Below are 17,213 nucleotides of genomic sequence, written 5' to 3'. Positions count from 1 at the left end.
TTTTTATTATTTCAAATAATGGCATTTAAGATCCGTCCAGCTGATTTAATTTATTTGGCAAAATCCATTGTGGAAATAAATTGCATTATTACTCGAGAATTCAGGTAGGATTATATTATAGGTTGAGAAGGGTGAGATGTTTTACAAGCAGCTCCCCTGCGAAATGTAATTGTTTCTACGTGTTCTATTTAAAGGACAACAACCAACTGGCCCAATTACCCTTTGGCTATTGTCAATGCTGCCTATTGAGAGCGGTGACATGATTGACTTAACCTTTGAGCGTCCTAAGTTATAGGTCTCTCTGGTGTCTTTAGAGGGAAGAAGGGCACAGCGGACATTATTGAAAGTGAGAGGACTCTGCCTGTCAATTTGAGTCAGGACAACAAGTATGACTCAGGCAATCAATCTTGACGAAAACTTCAATGGTAATAAATTGTGATAGGAGGATGACAGATGCCTAAGTCAAGGATTTGTGCTGTGCTTAAAAGGCATCCCGTGCAGGGGAGCTGGAGATAACACTGTGCTCTTAAAGATTCATTTAATTAAATGACGTGTGCTATAGCAGTGCAGGGATGTACAATGTCTGTAAAGCACTATCTTGCGATATCCTCAGGTGTTATTGAGCGCCATTGTGATTTGAACCACAACACTATTTGGATTATGCAGATTGTGAGGGTTTATTCAAGGGAATTGTTCCGTAGTTTAAGCTGAAGTGTTGTTAAGAAAACAAGAATCACTTTTTCAGAAAACCTTGAAGTATCCCGAGTGCTTTGGAGCTGCACATGTGGTGTTTATTTTTCAATCAAGGTTGCACAACTAGTATGCACAATTCAGCATGTTCACTTTAATTAGCCAACAAAATGAGTACTCATGTTGCCACATTAATCCACCAACAATAGTAAGCCAAGGACATAGATTCTCATGTATAATGCAGTAGTTCCTTGTCTTTTTTTTCAGCTGGATTAAACATTCCAGGCTTTAGAGCCCCTTCTCATTTTCACAGATGAGGAAAAAACATTTTTGTTTATTTGAAGTCTGCATCCTGCCTTCCTTGTTCATATTGATCTGCTTTGTTTCTAACTGGAACAGCACAGTTAATGTATTCCTTCTACTGATTGAGGATAACAGTTCTGATGACGACTACAGTGAGACCAGGCTATTTCCACCACTTTACTTTCATCAGATGGGTACACTAGTGTTAAAATAATTGGACTGACGTGGCCCTATAATGGACCTATCTCATTACCAGTGAACTCTATAGTACTGACACCATTAACTGCACGGAGCAAAGTTTTTTTACTCAAGTTATTTTTAGTGTTTTGCGTCTGACTACACAAAATAATGATACCAGAAAACACTGGCTAGCACCTTTTTGTATTACAGTAGTGAGTGAAAGCCTTATTATAATAGAAGTAATGTAAAGTAAGCAAGTAAAAATCGACCCTCCAAGCCAATTTAGTTTCAGTTTTTCCACAGTCTCAAATCTCAACAGATACTATATTGCTGAGCTACAGTAAATAGAGTAAAATACATTTTAATTCAAGTATTTTGGGATATCAGGCTGCATATGTGAATATCAACGATGAATATCTTGTCAGAAAAAAAATCCATAAATCCATTGATGAACTTTTCTGAGTGACTGACGGCATCAGTGTGAGTTTCCTGTCGGCAGCTGGGATATGGGTGACTCACTTCCACATGAGCGACAAAGACTCTCCCCTCTTCTACAGTGTCTCTAATCCTTTGTCCCACCTTATAATCTTTAAAAATGTGTAGTAGAAAGGGCAGAGGACCTTTTCTTCCAATGCCAGACATTGAACATTGAAACACTTCCAAGTGACAAATGCTGGCAATTAGAAGCACATGCTGCTCTCTCCCCCAGATTCCAATAAAGGCCTCGGCCCTCTGATGGTGTCACTATGGCCAGCGTGAGAACATGCTCTCCCTCATAACAAAACGTTGGCCTCCAGTCCCCAGTGCTCCAGTCAGTGCAGTCAGTCACACCCACTTCAGAACAGCAAATGACAGCATTTTATTTAACATCAACACCGACATTTTATATACTCAGATTTGCTTATTTAAACTGATTAAAACTACTGTAAGTGCGTAGAGCCAACACGCACTGTAGCAAATTGCACCAATGGCAGAAAGCGATGGTGAGTGCGTTCTTTTTGCAATCGCAGAGCTACTGTAGATTGTGCTACATTGCCGTCTGTCTTGCAATAGCTAACCTGAAGGGAATAATCGAGGCTTCAGTCCATTTGGCTGTAAACACAGATCTATTCCCAGGACGCTTGGACTCAGATTCATTTGCATCTGCCTTTCATCATTGGCAGTAAAGCACAAAAGTTTTTTGTTTTTTATTATTCAGGATCATTGGACAGACCGTTGGCTGTATTCTCATCAATGTTCCCAATTGGCTTTTGTTTTAAGACAGACGATGCAGTTACTCTGCCTTCCTCTTCCTCTTTTTCCACAAGTCGATTTCACAGCCATTTTTCCTGCCCGCCATAAGAAACTGGAAGCTGTTTTATTAAATAACAGCAAAGACATATCGCTCTCCCCGACTCCAATCTTTGGGCTTATTTGTATTTGGCCCCACCAAATGGAAACAAATGGCAGATCTGGATCCACCTCCCTCATCTTCCATGTGATTCATCTGATGTGAAATGAGCTTTTGTCATTACACAGTGGGACTGTGTTTGAATTACTTTTCTTTTATTGACTTGGCTCTGCAGATCTAACATTTGCAAAAGGCAGTATTGTAATCAGCAGATGTTCACCGTTGGCAGCTCTGGTATTCTGGATGTCGGCCATATTTTGTTTTGGAGCATCAGAAAATATTTGGTTTTACAAAAGGGGAAATCATTCCACCCTAGGAAAGACAGAGTCAGTCATTGCAAAGGAGTTAAACGTTTAATCTTCTGCCCTATGTACAAAATGTACAGTGAAAATATGTATATCCAAATTTTCCCATTCCAATGAAGCGGAGTAAAAACATCCGTCTGAGCTGTGGAAAGTATTACATATTACATAGTAAACTCCCTTTCAGTCTAATCCTTCCATCTCGTGTGGCTCTGCTCCAAATCTCAACATGTTGTATGTATGCACTACACCAAATTTCCTTCTGTTTTGAATTCAAGAGGCAGATGGATCATCCGTAAGATTTGTGACTGAGGCATTTCCTGATCAAATCAAAATAGACGCACAATATTGCCAATTTAGTATTCTGTTGGGAGGTGACTAACGCCAGTAGCGTTGGTGCAACTTTGGGCATCGGGTCAGATTGATATCACACTGGTCTCAGACTTTCTTCCTTTTGATTTATTTCGAGGGAAAGCCAGCATGGATAACATCCAAGGCTGGCCCGGCTGCCAGACACCCCGCTCATCTGCTGTCCTCGTTTCTGTCTCGCTGGGTGTAATTTCAGTTGATTGCTAGCTGAGAAGTGTCACATTTGTCCCTGTTTCACTCAAAGACAACATGCAGCCTTGGGACTTAAACACGGAATGAGGTGTTAAAGTGAAACTGCTGCCCGCACACTGACCCAATAAATATTTGGCTTAAAAATAATCTATCCCCCTGGCTCTTTCTGATTGGCTTATATTTAATTTGCCCAAAAGGTGTTTGCTTCTGCTGTTGTGTAATAGACTTTCTGTAAATGTACCATGGCTAGACTGTTAAAGCTGACCTTTCAGAGAGATGGGAGAGTTTAAATTCAAAATCGACAGAGGTATTGACCAGCCTGTGTAGCATGCCGCCACCAATCATGAGCTTCGACTTAAAGATCATGCAATTAAACAAGCAGTTTTTACAGCTACTCCCAGGATTTGTTTTTACTTTGTATGACCATGTTTGGTTCTTATGTTGATGAAATACGATTTATCTTTAGTTTGAAACACCTACAAATGATGGATCTTAAGGGAAATTATCAATTTGACTCTGCAGTTGCATTGAACTGCCTCCAGATGTACAAGAGACGGGTTAAGGCGTAAAGAGACGAAGACACCACTGACCATTTGAGATTCAGCTCCCTGCAACAATGAACTACTCCTGAACTTGAAACCAGTTAGAAGGGTAACCAAGAGTCGCATTAAGATGCCGAAAGATGGTATGACAGCACTGGTGTCCACTGCCAGATACAATCACTCACAGAAGGGACTTGAAATGTCCCAGAAATTGACTTCTGATTATACTGTGCCGAAAGCAATGATAAAATCAGAGTGAAGCCCAAGAATTTAGATTCCAATTTCAATTCTCCTGATAAATTAAATTCCGGTAATATCAGTTTAAAGCCTGACAGTAACTTTTAACATGTCTAACTAATGCTGCTTTGGTCTGCAATAATCCACACCTGTTTTGTGACTGTGTTTACATATTTTGCCCTTAAATGGACAGCGGTAGACACAGCGCAGCCTTGTGATGAACTGGATACCCTGAGATTGTTGGTTGATTCTTCTGTGTTGTATTGCCAGGACTTGGAGCAGGCTATATTAGGAGTGAGCTCAGGTTGAGATAAGATCAGTATTGAGTTCGGTCCAGGTGTGACGTTTGTCAGGATGGTGCGTCATCAACAGTGGAAGCTTATTGATTCGAAGCCTCATAGAAGTTGTGTTGGTTGAAGTGAAGAAGTCTGATTTATATCCGTTCCATTTGACAGTTCCAATCAATCAGCCAACCGTGATTTGCTGCCTTTGTGGAAACCTTAGAAATTAGAAAAAAACAATGATACACAACAACATTTACTGTAATAACAGTGTTTTGATATACATGTTGTGGTTTATTTACATACTTTTGCCTGTGTTCCTGAAAATATACGCTTATTAAGTGGCTGCTGAACGTGCAGCTTGTAAAATTCACATTACCTGTGTGGAAACTGGCCTCTCCAGTCAACGCAGTAAGTGAAACTAAGAGAAGTCACTGAGACTCATTCAATTAGACTAATTCAGCCATCAAATGTGTCTCAGTGTCTCAGAGCCACTGTGCAGGCGTGGTGAAAGATCTTCAGACCACTGCTGACGCCGCACAGGCTCACGTGCTGGGTGCTGTTGCCTGGTACACTACAGTGTCATTTAAACTGTCAGAAGATAAGTTGTGCTCCCTGGGAGTCATGGCCTACTTTCGGGGAGCCCCGCCTCTCTTGGCGCCGCGGCGCTAAAGGGACAGCGAGGAGCTGGTGCTAAATTGTATAAATTAAGACCTTGTCTCAGACACAGAAACACGCAGGAGCTCTTGAGAAATGAGTACGGTGCTAGTATCACACACACACAGATGCACTATTTTAGTCTCATAACAACGAGGGGAAAAGGCTTCTCACAACTAAGCAAAAGAGGAAATACAACTGATGAATGCTATCAATGTCTGAAATGTAGAATTATCTTGCCCAATTTCACACAGATTAAACCTAGAGTTCCCTCATCACAGATCCATTTAATAGTTTTAATTTTAATCTCACACAGCGTAAGGGGCTTTTGCACTTACCTCCGTCCTATGTGGACCTCCAGGCTATCATTTGCCTCTGCGTAGCACTTACTGTAGATACACCCTCATACCAAAACAAAGAAGCAGCAAGCTCAGCACCACCGTTCATCAAACCACGTGCTTCAGCACAAGACCCGAGATTTATCGATGTCGAGCAACATTTCGCGGTCAACTGAACACGTTTTAGTTTGCACATGATATCGATTTATCAGATGTTTGTTGGCCACTTATTTCCGGTTCATGGATCCGGTTGATTAAGGGGCTAGGGCGGTTTTTACCCTCGAGCTCGACTTTACCTTTGAGATGAATGACTCTCGATTCACAAATCTTGAGCGAGCGTGGTAGTTGAACTATGACTGATCTGTCCAGACTCATTTCGGTGGCTTACATAGTCGCTTTCATTTTCCAGGGTTTAAGTATTTTTGCGTCTTTGTCAGCTCATTGATGAAGACGATACTGCGCATTAGACCATATCATGGCTTTGGTCTTCAGAGCTAGTTACACTATATCCCGTGGTAATTATATTTTGCTGAGGCATTTTTCTTTGTTTATAACCCTTGAGAGGCATTCGATCTCATTATCTTGTATTGCTGCAGGCTAAAATGGCTAAGGCAGCTTTGTTACTCAGTGGTGGCTATCAATTACATTTCTGATGAGTTGCACAGTCAGCTGCAACCTGCCGTTATAGCAGCAAGGCACCGAACAAGCTGCTGAGGTCAGGTTGTTTCTTTCAAGGAAGGCAAAAGTATGGCATGACTTTGTGTGCGCATGTGATGACTGAATCAGCTAAATGTTTAGCCTCCGCAGAATCATTATTTATTGCTTGATATACTTGATTCCTCAGGACAACAACACCCATTTCTGTTTAGTTTTTTTTTTAACAGCAAAAAGGTAATCTTTAACCTTTGTGGGTAAGGGCAACAGCACAGCACGCGCCGCTTTCTCCATTATCACACACATACTCAAGCGTCAGAGCCATTTTGTCAATAAACTAAAAGGGCAAACATTAATCAGACAGCCTTCACTGCATGCTCTTTTCCTGCCTGATTAAGCGCTGTGTCACTCACACTCTGCTTTATTCCACTTTAGAGAGAGTTGTTTATCGCCCTCGTGTTCGTTCAGCTTTTCACCAATGATCATGCTTTCAAATCTATTAGTGATGGCGCAGATCGTTTGCTCTATTAGTCATAATGTTTGCACTTCATCCCATAACTCAGTCATTATATATATATATAGAATATGAATATACTGAAGCCCACCACAATGCCCTTGAGCTCTAAGTGAGAAAAAGATGTCTCTGAGTTGTACAGCAATGTTTCCAAATAGAGCAAGCTTGCCGTCAAGACCAACATCTGTCTAGTTCAACCTCAGTGAAGGCACTCGGACGTCTCCTCCTCTCTCAGGAAGGAAGCTGTGTGCCAGGCAGGTAACAAGAACAGATGGGAGCTTCACTTCGTCTCTTTATCCTCTAAATCTCAAAGTTATTGCGTCATTATAAAGGGCAATATGAACTGTTTTTGCCAGAATCAACAATGTCTTTTATGAGAACTTTGTTGTGCACCATGATGTTAGTTATTGTGTACATTGTGCCAGATCTGAGCCAAGAGCTTTTAGCCATCTGCTCAGTATCCGTGCAGTGTTTAACTCTGCACAGAAAAGGCTCGGACCATGTGGTATTTCCATTTCCATTTTCCAACCTTTCTCTCAGGGTTCCTTGCCTGCTTGGTGAAACGGTGTGTGCAAAGATTTAGAAATCTTGCTTCAGGTCACGTTTGGTCAAGCTACCCCAAACTCAGCCATTTTAGCTGAGCATTTTCTAAAGGCTCATTGTCATTTAACTGATCATTAAAGTAGATATCACTATTGTGTGTATGAATCTGTTCAAGATGATAGAACAGCATAAGTAACGACACAAATTTAAGTTATGTAATTATTAGACACGTTAGACTTGGAGGCTACCATGAGGTTGGACTTGATCCATCTCAACTGTTGGATGGATTGCCATGAAATGTTGTGTAGACACTCAGACTTTGGTAATCCCTTAATTTGTATTTGGTCTAATACTTGGGTTGATGACCAAATACCTGCAAAACTGTAATGACATTCTCATCAACGTCACCTGTACTTGCTAATTAGCAAACGTCAGCATGCTAACATGCCAAATTAAGATCGTAAGCATTGTCATTGTGAGCATGTTAGCATGCTGACGTAAGCATTTTGCTCAAAGTTGTAGACTGATATAGCTGTATTTGCAGTATTTTCGACTTGTTGATTATTTTTAGGAAATCTAGAATATAATATATTTACAGCCTTGATACTTACCTTGATTATCTGTGTGAACTCAATGTACTCACTGTAATGCTCTTACTACAGGTAGACTGACCTACACACACACACTCACACACACAACCTTTGTCAGGTATCGTTCTTTTCTCTTGCCCAGTAGTTTTACATTTAGCTATTCTTCTGCTCAAAGCCAATTTTCCACTGGACTTCCATGTTGTTGCCAGACCAGGTTACAGATTTATAATGTAATTTTCAGTGATGTAATTATTACCACTAAGTTCTTTTGTCGCAAAGGTTAGTAGAGGCCTCTTACAAGTCCCACCCGCCATCTTGACGTTAGGTTGACTGGCTCTACCTCTGCTAGTACTTTTACCTGTGATCGAAATGAATTAAGTGTTGTTGTGATTGACAAATGGTTTAAAGCACTCGAAAGCCCGTCCTAATGCCCGCCGCTGCCATTAAACCTTGCACTAAATGTTCTGAATAGCCCAGTTCGGAAGGGGAAATGGGCTTTTAGGCTGTGAACTTATTACATAATGACTTTCATACTTAGAGTGGTGCTGCATAGAACAGGTTGTGTATTGTGTTCATCAATTCAAACCTTGGATGCACCACTTTATTTTACTAATCATGTAGCAAGCTGCTTAGGGAGACAGGCGAGAAAAATTTGACAAGGAAGCATGCTTGGCGACGTGTGAAAAGAGTAGACGCCTGATGAGATGTAATTTTACACCCAGACTTGAGGTCACAGGCTCCGTATCATATTCAGAGCCTTCCTTTTACACCGATGACCTACATTGTTCTAAGAGACTTGTTAATTAGGAATGTAACCCAGTGAACTAGTTGCTCGCGACTTGCGGTGATGCCATATTTAGGCCGCCTTGAACTTGCGCTGCTGCTTCACATGTAGATACACACGGTAAAACAAGAGGGAACTCCTCTTGAGTTCAATATGTCGTTGTCCTGAGGAACCACCGATGAGGCAGCCCTATGTCCATGTGTACTTTAACAGACCCTCGCTTCTTGCATGTCCAGTTTCCTAGAAATGAGCCGAGGCTGTAAATTGCCTGGGTAACCGTAAAACCTAATGCTGTATTTCCCAGGTTACCCTCAGATTGTCCACAAGCGCGGGGTGAGAGCTCGACTCATGAGGCTATTTCCATGCTCCACAGCCAAAAAGCCATCCTCCGATAATCAAAGCAAGTGGCTCCTCCAAGGCTCTCTGTCTCCCCTGTGATGATTTCTTTTTTTCCTGTGTTTTTTTTCTTGGTATGAGGGGTGCACACTCAATATAGGCTTTAGGCACACATATCTGCTTAAGCTTTCTGATTCACACAGAACATTTGGGTTTTACAGTTGAATAAGTAAAAAGGATGGATGTTGAAAATGTGATTTGACGTGGTATTTATAAACGGATTAGACTGTTTCCCCAAACCCTGTTTCCTATTGTGTTCTTGATTCTACATTAGTTTTGTCACAATTGCATTTTGCAGAATATTTTCATCAAACGATACTCCTCATCAAATGTAATAATTTGTATGTATAATGAGATCAAACAGCTGTTTTCTTTCCATATACTATATCAGTTAACATCACCTATGAATACAAAGCATTAGCTCCATAGCAGCAGGTTATTTGTGGTCGGTTAGAAGACGTGGCCTTTGGGCTGTGGGCAACAATAGTGCCCTTTGAGCTAATAAGGCATTTAGACACTGTGTCACACTTGAAGTATGTGAGGGGCCAACAAGACAAGTCAAACGCTGTGCTGCGAGGACAGCGCAGGATGGTGGCAGGGCCCAGACCGCATCTGCCATCATTACAGGCCCATTAAAAAGTTTCCCAGGGTTCATGAAGAGGCTCACTGCTACAAGGACTTTGTTCTGAGGCCTCAGTAACACTAATTATCTCTGCTGCCGAATTTGGCGTAAAAAAAAGGCTACTTCGAGTTTTGTTTGGTTTTGTGAAGTAACATTTGCAAATAAAGGGACCTGACATAACAAGGAGAAAATGGAATCACTTGGACTCACGATGGATGTTCTTTGTTGTCAAGAAGGTGATATAGAATTTGTGAGCATTTCATGCCAAAATGTGACATTTTGGATTTAGAAAATGCAAATATCTAGGTTGATTTGCTTAGCTTTAGCTGATATTTGCAAGTGTAACGGGATATCTCAAATTCTAGACTCAAGCATGCCAATTTGCCAAGACTAACCAGCATTTGTTCACATCTGACCTCCTTCCTCCTCCTCCTCCTCTCCAGACAGCGTTGAAGATGAGCTTGAACTGGCTACAGTTCGCCATCGCCCCGAGGGACTGGAGCAGCTTGAAGCTCAGACACGTTTCTCCCGCAAGGAACTTCAGATCCTTTACCGTGGCTTCAAAAACGTGAGTGACGTGGCCACCATGAACCCTCAGCACCATACATAATGTACAGCTCAGTGGGCGTTGTTCTCTCTTGGACGCCTCTCCTTGACATGAAAAAAACAGGTTTTCCTTTGATTTCATTTGGTTTATTCTTTTTCATAACCTTCGGGGTGTTGAGTTTTAGACAGCCCTTTCTTCTTGTTCTCATAACTATTCAACGTCAACTCTGCCCGTGTAGCAAAAAATTATAATCAAGCCTCTGATGAATCATCTATGTTATCATGTCCAGTTGAGCTTACCACAGAAAAACGAATTTTCTGTACATTGTTCACTGTGCCACGGATAATTAGTTCACACCTCCAACACATGGTGTGAGATTACTGATGAGCAATGAGGTCAAAGTCCTCCAGAGCAGCCCATATCACTTCATTGTCACCTCTGGTGTGAGGCGTAATGAGATGAACCCAGAATTAACTCAACCCAAATTGTCTGGCAATGAAAGCGAGGAGGAGAGCGAGAGTCCTGTGATAGAGGAATTCCCATGGGGCTTCAGTTTTCTGTTGAGCCTGCACTGTGCTCCAAGCCAAGTCCTTGCAAAGCCTGCCCATTAGTCCACTTCCACTTGAGAACGAGTTAAGAGGCTGGAAGTGTACTAATGAGTCCTTTAATTTGTGCTGCACACTCTGCCTGACTTCCTATAACACTGAGGGAAAGAATCTTGCATAATGTTTATAGACACCCTCCCAGGTTTTTTTATTTTAAGTTTAGCCGTACTAGTGGCATCGTTCTGGGGATGTCAGTCGGCTGGTTGGTCGGTCGGTCGGTTGGTCCACTTCATTCCATTGGATGGATTGCAATGCAATTTTGTGCAGACTTTCATGGTGCCCACAGGATGAATCCTATTGACTTTGGTCAACCCTTAGCTTTCTATCTGGCACCACCAGCAGGTCAAAGTTGCTAACACACCAAACTGTTGTGCTTAAGTAAAGAGCTGCTGTCTCTCATGACTGCTGTATAATTAGACAGATGTTGTTGGGCAGCAGTCCAAATTAGACCAAGAGAGAGAGAGAGAGAGAGAGAGTAATGGCACTATGGCAGCCACTGAATAGCTTTTTTTTCCATCACGAAGTCCAAAATGTAAATCATTTTATAAGTGTCGGGGTCAAACGGCTCATCCCTGTCTTTCCCCAACCTGGTGACTTTGGGAAAGCTTTTATGGCCAGCCAGACAAATAGAAGCTGGCCTAGTTCCAGTGATGATAAATGTGTCCCTTTGTCCTTGTTGTCAAATGCCCGTGGGTGGCAAAATGAGGTTATTTGTCATGACAACAATTTTTGCATAATTCAGCAATATGTCTAGTAGGGACTAAAACAAGACGTCCGGCACTGTGGTCTTGCTCTTAAGGAGGAATTTTAGCAAAGGTCACCTTTAAAGGTATGAGAGAATCCATTGTTTCACAAATCCCTTGACCTCAGATTTCAGAAAATAACACAATATTGTCCTCGCGTCTGGCTAAGTCTGCTGGGCTTTCACAGTTCACAGCCCAGGGCACTGCCTTGGGCATTAGATTAAGATCTCACCGTTTCTATTCCATCCGTGATGATGCCTCTGTTCACAGCTTTATTTCATTCCCCACGCTGCTTATTGCCGCAACTTTTCACGAGTCTCGGAATTTCATGCCTGGCCGGGTTTTGCATTTCACAGTTTGTATTTGTTGTTTTATCATCACGGATGAGCTCATTTTACAAGCATATCAAATTAATACAAATGCATTTTCTGAACTCTCACTCCGTTTAATGAGATTGTCAATTAATAATGTATATAATGGAGCAACATGCAAGGGCAAGGGAAAAATTACACCCTCATTTGTTATCATTCTACATAACGTACTACTTAAATTCATCCGATAGCTCTTTGCCCATCATTTCAGTTTGATTTAGAGGTAAACAAATATACAGATGTGAAAAACTCGATAAGATATAGAACCTTGGTGAATTATATTAATGGTTTCAGAAGATGCTTAATTTAATTCCATAATTAGTAGATGTAAAATATCCAAATGTAAATTGATAGGTAATTTATTCTTCTGTCAGTGCTTCACTGATGCAGAGAAAAATGTATTTAAAGGAAACCGTTTTCCCAAAAGCTCAATATTATTGACTCATGTAGAGAACAGTGTGAATGAGGCCCTGACTTTTAGCAATCCTGGCGGGACCCTAAGGCAGTTCAGGCATTGAGTGAGTGTGACTATTTCACTGAACTTTAAATTGAATTGCAGGGGCACGGTGTTGTACGTGATGATAACTAGATAACACGCTGGCTTTAGTCTCAATCGAAAAACTTGCCTCCCTCCCTCATGTCATCGCGAGGCTGAAAAGAGACGATGGAATGTGATCAGATGAATTCTGCCGTCGGTGTAAGACACAGTTCAACAATTGCAGTTTTACTGACCGTTCATTTTCCTTCAGGTTTGTGAGGATGACTTAGCCAGGTTAGAGGAAGAAAAAGCTGACTTGGAACACAGCCAATTGTATATTAGTGCCCCACTTAAACTGTGTTATTAGTGTTGACAGCTGCAATTACCATCTGTGTTTAAACACACACACACACACGCGCACACAGGCATGAACAGGCTGCAACGGGAAATTACGTGTTTGAAAAATCTCCCCCTCCCCACTATAAGTCCTTAATTACTTGACATCTACTTGCACTTCCTCAACAAATGGTTGACTGTTGACAACCCATTCACTGCAGTGTTGTGGATCATAAACAACATTCTAATTAACAGAAGCTCCACAAAACAACAAAGAAATACTTCTGTGTCAATGTACAGAGATGCTGTCGAGCAACTTTGCTTTTAGAGCGGATATGTTTAGTAAACTGAGAAGTTTTGGAAGATACTCTTATTTGCTGTCTTGCTTGGAGTTGGATGAAAATATCAATACCCCTCTCATATCTGTCTGTTTAATTGGAAGGTTAGCCTAGCTTAGCATTAAGCCAAGCCAAAAATTTATGATTTTTAGTAATTGAGTTACGAGAGTTTCTCAAGGAAATATTTCACCCCTAATTTGCTGCAAATTATCTTCACAAAAAAGCGAAAAGTTGACCAATTCACTTAAAATTTGTTTGCACTTGCACTTTTTTTGCACACTAATATTATCCAAAAAGGGCAAAATCAAGTATCTCAGCTTGAATAGTTTTGTCAATTCATCCCACAATCAGCCAATATAATTCCAATGCTACTCAGACATTCACCATGGAAAAGTTGTACCCATGCTGCATCGTATGCTAGTTTAACATGAACAGCATCACACACTCAACAGGCTCATCGACTTCATTAAATCAGGTCGCAGACTGCCAAACTACAATATGGAGACAGACTTGTGCTCGTTCTGTCTCTCTAACTTCCCCCAAATTCTTGACCTCACCTCACCCGACAAGATATGTAACTGGGTCTGTGAGACAACGGAAGAGGAGTGTCGGGGAATCATTCAGACAACCTCGCAGCATCCTCTTGAAACACAATGAGCGAGACAGTTTTTGTATCCATCCTATAAACAGTATGTTCCTTATCTTTGATTTCCTACAACAACCTCCACTATATATGTGGTTTATTGTCTTGTATAGAAAGCCTTCCCGTTTGGATATTGTCTATATAGGTGGAGCATTTCCTCTGCTGCAGGATATTGAATCTTTGGAACAGTGTGCAGCCTCACACCAAGCAAAAATTGAACCGGCAAAACTAGCTGCCGTTATCACCACGCTGCCCTGAGCAAGGTCATCCACTGAGTCTTTGGTTAGCTCCTTTTCATTTAAAGGAGACAAAAGCATCCTTCTTGGAGGTGTTATGTAAGAGTATTCAGGCTTTTTCTACTGAAGACAGACAACCACAGGTGGGTGACACTGAATGACTGCGGACAAGATAAATATTGAGGCTTGGATGGTTTGCAGTTTGAATACCACCGCATTGAACATGAGCCTTTACCTATTACAGAATGTCTGAGAAAACAAAGGTTAGGAAGAAAATAGAATGATGTATCCTTGAAAGAATAAAATATTGCTCGTCTAAATGCATATTTCCACCATAGACGGATACATATAATGATCCAGAGATAAACTAGCAACTCATTTATTAATTTGAAGTGAAAGAGTAACTTAACATTAATTCGGAAAGACGGTGTTACACTGCCCTCTCTGGTTGAAAAATGCAGGTCTGTTGAACCCAACAGTGATGTCACAGTGTACTTGACACACCCTGGAGTACACTTCTGCATCACAAATTTAAAAGGACCCTAATAAGTCTAACCACTATAGGTCAGCAAAAACCAGATTTGCAGCTACTGTTAAGTTGCTCTTTTAAATATTACATTTTGTCATCTAATTTAATATACTTAAAGAAAATACTGAGGTAACGTTTGGCCACCTTAGAAGGCTGGCTTATGTTTAACCTCTTAAATATTTTAAGGCATATTGAAAAAAAATTTACATTTTTTTTTACATTCAAAAATCTAGAATCAATTATTGATTATTTTACAAAAGTAATCACTGAATACAAGATGTCTCCTTCTACAGTGAAAATTGACTTTTCAGTGAAGTATGTGCACTGGAAGTGCCAAGTGTCAGTCACACTTGTGTAAGTTGTATATTGGACCATGATTGGCACGTCTTAACTCAGATCTAAAGCAAGGACTTTAATATAGGAGGGAGTCTTTAACATAGATGCTGAATGGCCTTTGCAATTCCATTTTGTCTTCCAGGAATGCCCCAGCGGAATCGTCAACGAAGAAACCTTTAAAGAGATCTACGCACAGTTCTTCCCGCAAGGAGGTTTGTGTCATGTGAGCCTACTGCTTTGTTTTTTGCAGCTTGTGTTGCTGCTTCTTCTCACCTCCTGTGTGTTAGACACAAATTGCCTTTCACTCATGTTTAGAACAAATGCACCACTTCCAGAGTACTTTTAAGCTAAACCTCCATCCAAGAAAATGTGTGCGAGAGGGAGAAAGTAGTTTTGTATTTAATATGCAGCCTGGAGTTGCTCACTGTTCGCTCTCATCATTATGCAGAGATTCTACCCGAGGAACAAGAGAGAAAACATGAGGAGGCTTTGATATATCTGTTCAGAGAGAGGAAAGGCAGACCAGTAAATATAATGGCTCACCAAAGAGGAGTCACAATGATACAAGTCTTATCTCTCAGCATATTGTTTTTCTCTCTCATCATGAGGGAACATATACATTCTGATTCTTTGAAGTTGTCCATAAAAGCTACAAAACGTTCCTTTGAACCGTTGTTCTGTTCTGCAGTAGGTGTTTCTGCTGTTGTCGGTTGAGCGGCAGATTGTTTTTTTTTTAAATTTCATTTCTTCTCTCCGTAGATGCTTCAACGTACGCGCATTTCTTGTTCAATGCATTTGACACGGATCACAATGGCTCTGTGAGTTTTGAGGTAAGCCAAGTACTGTCATAATTATATTCCTGAACTAAAGAAGCATTGTCTTGTCCATCACCGAAGTCTCCTACAAAACTGCATCAAACTGAAACATTTTTTAAAGTTTCGACACTGCGAACCCCAAAGGCTTTACTCTGGGGCATTATGTAATCTGCAACCCCAATAATTCTAAATTAGCCCCAAGCAAGTCTACTTGGGATGCTATCAACACATGATTAATATTTATGAAGGCCATAGATTTGCTTATTAGGACAGAACAGCTGTCATTATGCCAAACCAGAGCTAATGTGCAGTCCATTCAGTTCAAAGGTACGGGGATTCCCTGAGGGCCGACACAGATTACGAGACGGTTAATAACTTGAATAACGAGGTGTTTTTGATTTCTTCTAATTAATACGTGACATCAAATCCTTGCAGAAATGTTGATGCGTGAAATTGGCTGAAATGCGACCTACGTGTAATGTGCATGGTGAATATTTGTTCATGTGATGTTTTTGTTTACCTCATAGGTTTTCAAATATGTCTTGTTGACAACAAGATAGTTTTTGAATCTGTGTATTTAATACAATTCTCCGTGAATCTTTTTCTCACTGCAGGATTTTGTCATGGGCCTTTCCATCCTCCTGCGTGGCACCATCCAGGAAAAACTAAACTGGGCTTTCAACCTGTATGACATCAATAAAGATGGATACATCACTAAAGAGGTGTGTCCCCTTTAAACTGTATCAGCAGTGAAATGCCACGAGACGATCACTGGAATACCCACATATCCACCTTGAAAATATGTTGGTCCTCAATTTGGTCCTCAATCAAGTCGTCCTCAAAATATCAGGCACGCGAAACCAAAACGATCTGCGTTGCTGCCGATTAGGGGTAAATGTGGAATTCATTTTTCTTGTAATTTGGGTGGATTGACCCTTTTCTGTGTGTTGCAGGAAATGCTGGACATCATGAAGGCCATCTACGACATGATGGGAAAATGCACATACCCTGTCCTCAAAGACGAGGCGCCGCGTCAGCATGTAGAAGTATTCTTTCAGGCAAGTGTGTCACTGGCAGCCCTCCCTGCACCCTAAGTGTCCCAGTAAAGAGAGGCTGTTTTTCATCTCTGCTTCTCTCCGTCTCCAACAGAAGATGGACAAGAATAAAGACGGAGTGGTGACCATCGACGAGTTTATCGACTGCTGCCAAAATGTAAGCTGGATATCCCGACGCATCTCTTTCACTGCTTGTTGGCACACTTGCTTTTTCTCATTACGTTGTCTCTCTTGCGCAGGATGAAAACATCATGCGATCGATGCACCTCTTTGAAAACGTTCTTTAACTTTTGGCTGAGTGTGGAGGCTTTGGAAGAGAACGTCATCTTAAGCTCGGCCCAACTTGGACTCCTAACTGTGTACAGTGTTGCTATGCAGACTTTTGATCATATATATAATATTGTTCATTACTGTGGGCCACAAGTAGGAGTCGGCAATACGGTGCGAACCCTCTGGAATGAGTTGCCTTTTGAACATTTTAGTAAATACATCGTTGAACTGTATTATTGACAATGAATAGAAAGGAGAGGGGGGGGGGGAAAAGGGTGTTTTTGGTTTAATTTTCAAAATGAAAACATCTTAACGTCGAGGTTGATT

At 41.1% G+C, this 17,213-nt stretch overlaps 1 protein-coding gene across 4 annotated transcripts in view; it reads left to right on the top strand.

Annotated features, from left to right (window-relative positions):
* kcnip4a (potassium voltage-gated channel interacting protein 4a) overlaps positions 1 to 16,903 on the top strand; it is a 90,237-nt gene extending 73,334 nt beyond the window's left edge. For all 4 annotated transcript variants that reach the window (XM_076112348.1, XM_076112351.1, XM_076112350.1 and 1 more), the window contains exons 2-8: positions 10,028 to 10,152; positions 14,889 to 14,958; positions 15,506 to 15,576; positions 16,176 to 16,283; positions 16,515 to 16,619; positions 16,711 to 16,773; positions 16,856 to 16,903. In XM_076112348.1, the coding sequence (XP_075968463.1) occupies positions 10,028 to 10,152; positions 14,889 to 14,958; positions 15,506 to 15,576; positions 16,176 to 16,283; positions 16,515 to 16,619; positions 16,711 to 16,773; positions 16,856 to 16,903 (590 nt within the window). The remainder of the gene's footprint in view (positions 1 to 10,027; positions 10,153 to 14,888; positions 14,959 to 15,505; positions 15,577 to 16,175; positions 16,284 to 16,514; positions 16,620 to 16,710; positions 16,774 to 16,855) is intronic.
* Positions 16,904 to 17,213: the final 310 nt, after the last annotated feature.

This window comes from Anarhichas minor, unplaced genomic scaffold, assembly GCF_050575085.1.
Source record: "Anarhichas minor isolate MPS153535 unplaced genomic scaffold, ASM5057508v1 ptg000049l, whole genome shotgun sequence".
NCBI classification, from domain to species: Eukaryota; Metazoa; Chordata; class Actinopteri; order Perciformes; family Anarhichadidae; genus Anarhichas; species Anarhichas minor.
The sequence above is the reverse complement of the archived record's forward strand: the minus strand, read 5'-3'. Positions and strand labels throughout refer to the sequence as shown.